This window comes from Ochotona curzoniae, unplaced genomic scaffold (assembly GCF_017591425.1).
Source record: "Ochotona curzoniae isolate NIBS_2020 unplaced genomic scaffold, NIBS_Ocur_1.0 scaffold_2587, whole genome shotgun sequence".
NCBI classification, from domain to species: Eukaryota; Metazoa; Chordata; class Mammalia; order Lagomorpha; family Ochotonidae; genus Ochotona; species Ochotona curzoniae.
Window position 1 is genome coordinate 5,706,929 of NW_024467096.1, and position 7,596 is coordinate 5,714,524.

A 7,596-nucleotide genomic window follows, 5' to 3' on the forward strand; every position below is an offset into this window, starting at 1 on the left:
GGAACGGTGTGTCTGAACTCGGCTCCCCACGGGTCCCGTCCCTTTCCTCCCACCGGGGTCCTTGCCCCAACCCCTTGAGCCCCTTCCCTCGCATGCACACACGCCGGAAAGGCGCGCACAGTAGGGTAGGCAGCAGGAGGAGGCTGACCCAGGGCCTTTAATGGGCACGGCGCTTGCGTCAGGAGAGTGGGCAAGGGCAGGGCGCAGCCGGGCTCAGGAGGCGAGGTCCAGGGCCGGGGGCTCCTGGCTTCGTGGCGTGCGCAGGGATGAGTGAGATGCCGAGCGTGGTTCAGGGGCTTCCCGCAGCAGAGGCAGCACCGGGCTAGAGGGGATCTAAACAGATCAAGGTGTGGTGGAGATGGAGGGGGTTCTCTCCGCAAGCCCCTTTTCCCACACTTACCCCTCCCCGGCCTAGGCAGAGCCATGGGTGTTCGCCTCCAGGGCGCGCTACGGTGTATGAAAGCCTCTTTCTTTAACAGAAGTTATCCACGAGGGTTCCAGGGCAACCTGCCTTGGAAGAAAAGGACCCTCCCCCTCAAAAGCATCCTAAGCCTCTCTCGGCCTCTTGGTTGTAGGGGACAGCTGAGGGCACCCAGGGTCTGGCTCATGGCAGGCAGGACGAGTTGGCAGTGCGCCTGGACTCTGTGTTTCCAGTAGGTCCCTTCAGCGTCACCACGAGTGGGACTCCAGGAGTTCCCGTTTCAGGAGCATCCTGGGGGACTGGAAGTTCCCCCACACCTGCACAGCTTGCAGCTATCCCTCCCAGCACACACACACACACACACACACACACACACAGCTCCTCACCTCCTGGAGATCCGATGGCTGGGGCTGGAGGTCAGAGGGAATTGGAGGGTCCCTGTGTATGCAGGGGCTGGCCGGGAAGTGCATAGGCGCCCACTCGGGTCCCACCGTTCTCTGCAGCCACACAGCTTCGGCCATGTACCTGGGGAGCCACAGACGCGGGCAAGAGGTCATCGCCCCCTCGGTTTTGTTCTCCTCTGTACCCCCTTACCCTAATCCCCGTCCCAGCAGCCCAAGATGCAGTCCCGTGCTGAGCTAAGCCAGTCTCGCCATCAGGCTGTGCCCCTCCATCCATCACTTCCCCCAACCCGTTCCCTGAGACAAGAATCCCCCCACCCCCAGGCCTGTAGGGTAAAGAGACCACCCCTCCCCCACCCAGCACTCTGGAGAAAACCCCAGAGGAAGGGAAGAGGGGGTTGTGGAGGGCAGGCAGGAAGTGGGGGGATTGGGAGCTGTGCCAGGGGCCCCCTTCCTGGCCCAGCTGCTCCAACAACTCACTTGGGTCCCAGCGGTGCACAGATGGCTAAGTACCAGTTGCTGACACAGCCCTGGTCAAAGGGGTTGTATCCCTGAAGATGTCTGCACTGGAGGGAAGCAGAAAGAGGAAGAAGTGCTCAGAATCAGCAGGGGTGGCCATGCTGCCCCACACCCTGCCTGGCACCCTCCCTGATCTGGGCAGCTCAGCCAGAGCGGCAGCCAGCTGGATGCCAGCAGAGTGAGGCAAAGCTGCTCCTCTCCTCAGGTCCCATCAGAACAGCCTCCCCCTTCCCACTTCAGAGCAGTTCTCCTTCTTCTGCCTCACTGGGGTCCACTTTTAGCTCCTCTTTGCAGCCTCCCGCCCCTCAGTCTCTCTAGGGCCACTCCTGCTGCCTTCTGTTGCTCAGCGGCATCCCACCCCCACCCCAATCTCCTCTTCCCCTTCAGCTCGAGAGGTGCCTTCACTGGTTTTCACCGTCTCCAGGGGCAGAGATCTGAGGACCCCATCACGTGTTCCTAACTTAGCACACAGAGCAGCAAAGGTCAAGTCCTCCCCTGGCCAGGTCCTCCTGTTCCGCTCCTGCCCATGGGCCTTGCTCCACCCTAGGCCCAGACCCCACCCTACTTGAAGAACTGTAATTATCAAGTGCCCAATCACAACTGAAAGTGGCCCATCACCACCTGCCACCCCCAGCCCACTCAGCCGGCAGCCTCCACCCCATCCAAATAAGGCAGCTGTCAGCCAAAGGAGGGAGAGTCAGGGTAGGCTGGGAGCCTCCTGCTGCAGCTGGCAGGCCACACTGGCCATCCAGCTGGCTGAGGTTCTGCCTGCTAAAAAGGGTTCACAGCATTTAAGAGAAATGCGTGGGACCAGTGCTGCAGTATGACAGATTAAGCTGCCATCTGCAGCACTGGCATCTCATGCAAGTGCCAGTTTGAGTCCAGCTACACCACATCCCATCTAGCTGCCTCCTAATGCATCCTGGGAAGACAGTGAAGGATGGCCGGAGTGCTTGGCCCCTGCCTCATGCGGGAGAGCTGGAGAATCTCCTGGTTCCTGGCCTTAGACCAGCCGGCTCTGGACATCGCAATCATCTTGGGAATAAACCAGAGAATGGAAAATCTATCTCTCCTCTCTGTAAATCTTTCAAATAAAAATAAAATAAATCTTTTAAAGTGTGTCATTATGCAGAACTTTAAAACATAGGTAAATCCTGACTTGTTAGATGGCCACAAATAATGAAGAAATGTTGACTTTATATGCAGAATAGAGAAATGCTTAAATGAAGTATACATGTTAGATAAATTTATAAAGATTAGCCACAGACCGGAGGATTTTCCTCTCCCCAACAAGGCACTGTCCTGGCAGCTCTGGAGGGCCTCGGTTCCAGTCCTGGGCTGTGTCTGCAACACCCTCACCCTCCCTGGGGCTAGAACCAACAGGGGCATCTTCATGCCCCATATCCGTTTCCCCAGCTCCTTGCTGCCCTCAAACTCCTCCCAACCTCACCCCCAGCTTCCAGGGCCCATGGCATCAGATCTTTCTCTCTCCCCTAAAGTGTCCTTGACTCATTGCTTCTTGGTTCACCCAATCATTCAGAAACACTGCAAGATACCACACATGTTCTGGTGTGCTGAGACTGAGGACACACCAAAAAAAAAAAAAAAAGACACAGCCAACTCTGTCTTTATCAGGAGTGAGAGAAGCTGTGATGCAGGATGCCCCCACACCCGGGGGGCAGTGGTCAGTGGTTAGTGCAACACAGGAATGGGATTGAAGGAGCAGACAAATGAAAGGACAGGGAGCCAAGGTCATGGTGCCAAGCAGCAGCAGCAGCTGGTTTTGGCCACTTAGGCTGAAAAGCGCCAAGGAAGGAACAGAATGCAGCCTGGGCCCGGCAGAGACTACAGTAGGGGGAGGGCATGCCTGCAATGTTAAGGATGGGGGCCAGGTTCCAGAAGCAAGAGCCTATGACAGCAAAACTGAGAAGGAATGGGCACCAACCAATAGTAACAGACCTGGGACGTTCACCTGTCCCAGCTGCCCCTCTCTGTGGCTTACCTAAATCACCCCCTGCCACCTCCTTTAACCGACAGGGGAGCTGAGGCCTGAGGCAGCTAAGTGACCCAGCCCACATCTCCGAGCTGGCGTTGGGTGGCTGCATCTGGAGCTGCTGTGGCCCAGTTCCAGAGCCCTTGCTATTAACCCTGACCTGGCATGCCCAGGAGGGAGGAGGACATGCAGAGGCTGGAGGCAGGAAAGAACTGAAAGCTCTAGTTTTTAATGGACAAAAGGTTGCTAACACTTCACCAAAATTAGATGGCAAGAAAGAACATAAAATGATGTTAAACATCATGAGTCATTAGGAAAAGACAAGTTGTAACTACAATGAGGTATCATTAAATGTTTGTTAGATTGGCTGACATAAAAAGCAGGAAATAAAAAATGTTACACCATCAAATGTTGGAGCAGTTGGAATTCCCACACCTTGCTGGGGGGGAGACGAAGTGCTGTGGCATAACAAGCAAAGCTGACACCTGACACACTGGCATCCTATAGGGCACTGGTTCAAGTTCCAACTGCTCCACTTCCAATCAAGCTCCCTGTTAATATGCCTGCAAAAGCAGAGGAAGATGGTCCACGGGCTTGGGTCCCTGTATGCAAGTGGGAGACCCAAAAGAAGCTCCTGGCTACTGGCTCTGATCTGGCCCAGTTCTTGCTGTTGTACCCACTTGGCAAGTGAACCAGCAGATGGAAGATCTCTACCTCTTCTTCATTCTTTCTATAACTCTGCCTTTCAATGAAATTCAACCCCACTGTTGCCACTGCTGTTATCCTTAGATATTTGCCCAATAGAAACAGAAGTAGAAGTTCGCATGTTGTACACAATAGTTTTATATTTACCAGAGACATGCCAACCCCCCTTCACTCAACGCATAGGGGAGTGAGTGACCTGTGTTTATCTATCCACAGCGGCAAAAAAGGAAGACGCTACTGATACCAGCAACAGCATGGCTGAAGCCCAAATGCTTTATGCCAAGTGAAGGAAGCCAGGGTTCGAAGGCCATGAGCCCATCTAGATGAGAGTTTGGAAAAGAAAAAGGTATAAGGGCAGAAAACAGGTCAATGACAATTACCAGGGGTCACAGTAAGGAAGAGAAGTTGACTACAAAAGACCCTGGCAGAATTTCCTGGGGTGCAGGTTGTGGTGGTTACAGGTGCATACACTTGTCAGAACCTAAAGACTGTACACACTCAAAAGGGTCAAATTTTACTGCATGTCAAGTATTTCTTGATAAACCTGACTTTTCTACCATGGCTCCCAGGTTCCACCACCTGACCTGGGCTTTTATAGTTTGGTCATGCCCACAAAGTCCACCTAATTGCCCGAGCCAGCTTTTTAAGTTTAGACCCTCTGCCTCTGCAGGGTCAGCACTATGGGTCCCTCACCTGCAATAGCCAGCCCTCCTAAGTGGCTCATCCTGAATGTCTGTGCTGGCCCAATGAGGTCCAGGCCTCAAAATAACTTGCACACAGGATGCCCCAGGTGCAGGCACCCAGGAGGGGGGCAAAATTTGTGTCTTTAGGAGCCAAAACAAGAAGGACCACGGTGATAGCACTCTCAGGGCCAAGGGCAACAACAGAGGAGCAAGAGCAGACATCTTAGGGAGTGGGGTCAGGGTCTCCCCACGGGCTGCAGGTACCTTGCCCTCGTAGGAGCGCTCAGCCGCGCTCACCGACTGGGACTGGATCATCAGCAGCAGGAACAGCGGCACCAGGAATCCTGCGGCAGGCACAGCCACAAGGATGCTGCAAGGTGCTAAGGAGAGGCTCCAGTGCCCGGCCAGCCACCCCAAGCTAAACCTCACTCCATCCGGCCCCGCCTCTCCTGGCATCTGCTACTCTCTGATTCTTCAGGCTTCCTCCTGGCTTCAACCCTTCCCTGATCCCGCCCCCTTAACCTTCACCTAATCCCAGATCTGTCCTCCCACAGGCCCATCCCTCTCTCTGGCTTCCTCCTTCCTCCCCCACCCCGGACTCTGCTCCTCCCTTGGTTGTGTGCGAGCCCCAGCTCCCAACGTGGCCTGTGTGTTGGATACGCCATTGCCTTGTCAAGGCAGAAGGGCAGATGGCTGGTGTGCACCAAGAAGAACAGGCAGGTGGCCAGCAAGGCGCCCAAGTAGAGGCAGAGGGACAGCACGAGCAGCATGAAGTAACGGAAGTTGCGCTGGCCGATGCAGTTATTGACCCACTTGCAGTGATGGTCAAAGTCCTGGGTGACAGAGAATACAGGCAGATCTCAGGATCTGTGGTCTGGCCCGGCCTCCATCATCTCTAAATCCTACTGCCTTCCACACCCTCTTTAGAACACCTGCCCGTGCCTTTCCCCACCCTCACTGGCTGATGTCCTTAGGAAGAATACCATGAAATCTTTGGTATGAGTATTTCTGCTGTTGGAGCACAGTTAGGGGCTCTATGGCTCCGAAAGTGATTTGTCCCAAGACGTTCCCTGTCTTCTGTGACACACAACCTACTGTAACTTGGTGGTGGTGGTGGTAGCAGTGGGAGCAGGGGAAGGGCACAAAACCCCTTGGAGACTCTACCTTGTGACCTGTTGGACGAGGCTGAAACTGTGGCCTGGGCAGGTGAGCCTGTGCAGAATGTGCTCATGGGAAAGGTTGGGCGCTCAGAGCTCAGGAGGCCCAGGGAGACCAGGCTGAGCTCCCCAGACCAAGATGCAGCCAGCCCGAGGGCCTTGGGTACCGACCAGCAGCAAGCACAGATGTGAGTGCCGTTTGTGCAGGCAAGGGTTAGCCTGGCATGGCAGATGTAAACACAGACGCAATAACCAAGGAAGCCTGGGTGTTACTGCCCTCTTCGGCCTTTTGCTCTGGGAGATGGTTTTACTTCTGCCCTGACTGAAGTATGTTGGGCATGGGTGGCACTCACCTCCACGCAGATGTTGCACCAGGGACAGTGGCAGGCCCGGGGCGGGCGATGGAAGCAGCATTTGGGGCACCACTGCAGGCGGAAGGCTCTGTGGTTCACCCACACCACATGCACTGTCATGGGACTCTGCTCCACAGAGCCTGGGATGGGAGGAGGGCAGGAGAGGGGAATGTTGAGTAGTGTCACAGCATCACTGGGCACAGGAAGGATGTGGAGATGGTGGCAGAGGACTCTGTCCCCTGGGAGCAAGCTGAGCCCATTGAGCAAGGCTGGAGGTCAAGGGAGAAGATGCTGTAACTCGGGTCTCTGAAACAGTGATCCATGCTTCTGGGCATGAGTGTAGCAGCAATTTTTAGGAGAATGCATTGGCTTCTTTCCCCACCTCTTGTCTAGCTCTCCCCTTAAGGCAACTGGTAAACCTTTAGCACTATGTTTATCTATACCCTGGCAGACTGGGAGATGGTATGCCAGGACCTGAGCAACAAGTGTAAGGGGGTGAAAGTGTGCTGAGGCCAGAGGAAGAGTGGTAGGGAGAGCACTCTGGGAGTCATCGCTGCAGACTCCAACCCCTAGGGCAGCTACCTCCTTCTCCCAGGAGACGGAGGCCTCACCTCGATGTAAGACGCCAGGGTCTGAGAAGTTGAGCCAAACGAGGCTAAAGAAGGTAGGGATGAAGAGGAGGCCTGTGACAAGGGCAAAGGCCCAGTTCCCATGCTGAGCCAGCCACCTGCAACTGAGACCAGAATCAGAGTCAAGCCTGATCTGCAGCAGCCCGAAGCTCCCCTTCCCTGACCCAAGGGCCTGGCTTACAGGGGGTCGGCATCCACAGGGGCTCACTAAACATCTCCAGCAGTATCAGCCACCTGCAAGGTAGTTCCCCAAATGTGAAGTCCCCTGCCTCCATGTGGAATCTGTTCTGGGCTCCCAGGCCGTGCCCCTGCCTCCCTGCTCTCATGAGCTGTTCGCCCCACAGTCTGTCAGTGGGAAGTCTGACAGCTTGCATGGGAGACTCACGGGAAGGCGAAGAAAAGGCCGCTGAAGACAACCAGCAGCACCACATTGAAGGCGGCGAACAGGCTTGGGAGGAACCAGCCGAGTGGGCCTGGAGGCAGATGCTGCAGCTCCTTCCCCATGGGCACCGCCTCCTTCAGCAGTGGCATGGCTGGCTGTCCCGGGTCCCCAGGGTAGATTAGAGTCACCAAGCACCCTTCCGTCTGATGGTGCCTGCAGCCCCATGACCACAGCAGCCTCGGAAGCCACAGTCCAGGCTAGAAGGAAAGGAGTGGGTCTGAGTGTGACATCATAGAGGCTGAAGAATGGGGGCTCTGGCTGCTTCCAATGCCTTCCAACACCAACTCCTCTGC

The 7,596-nt window shown here is 55.5% G+C and overlaps 1 protein-coding gene across 1 annotated transcript; it reads right to left on the minus strand.

Moving 5' to 3' along the window:
• Positions 1-213: 213 nt before the first annotated feature.
• On the minus strand, positions 214-7,392 carry ZDHHC19 (zinc finger DHHC-type palmitoyltransferase 19). Its single transcript, XM_041002568.1, has 8 exons — positions 7,247-7,392; positions 6,844-6,965; positions 6,233-6,372; positions 5,383-5,555; positions 4,987-5,092; positions 1,303-1,388; positions 808-946; positions 214-333 (listed from the first exon to the last, which is right to left on the minus strand). Exons 1-8 carry the CDS (start codon positions 7,390-7,392, stop codon positions 214-216), a joined length of 1,032 nt encoding a protein of 343 aa, XP_040858502.1.
• Between the last annotated feature and the right edge of the window lie 204 nt (positions 7,393-7,596).

Coding starts and splice junctions, on each gene's coding strand:
- ZDHHC19 (XM_041002568.1), bottom strand. CDS start 7,392: ATGCCACTGCTGAAGGAGGCGGTGCCCATGGGGAAGGAGCTGCAGCAT. Junction 5,556..6,232: donor GGTGCAACATCTGCGTGGAG/GTGAGTGCCACC, acceptor TCTGTCACCCAG/GACTTTGACCATCACTGCAA. Junction 1,389..4,986: donor AGCGCTCCTACGAGGGCAAG/GTACCTGCAGCC, acceptor GCTTCCCTCCAG/TGCAGACATCTTCAGGGATA.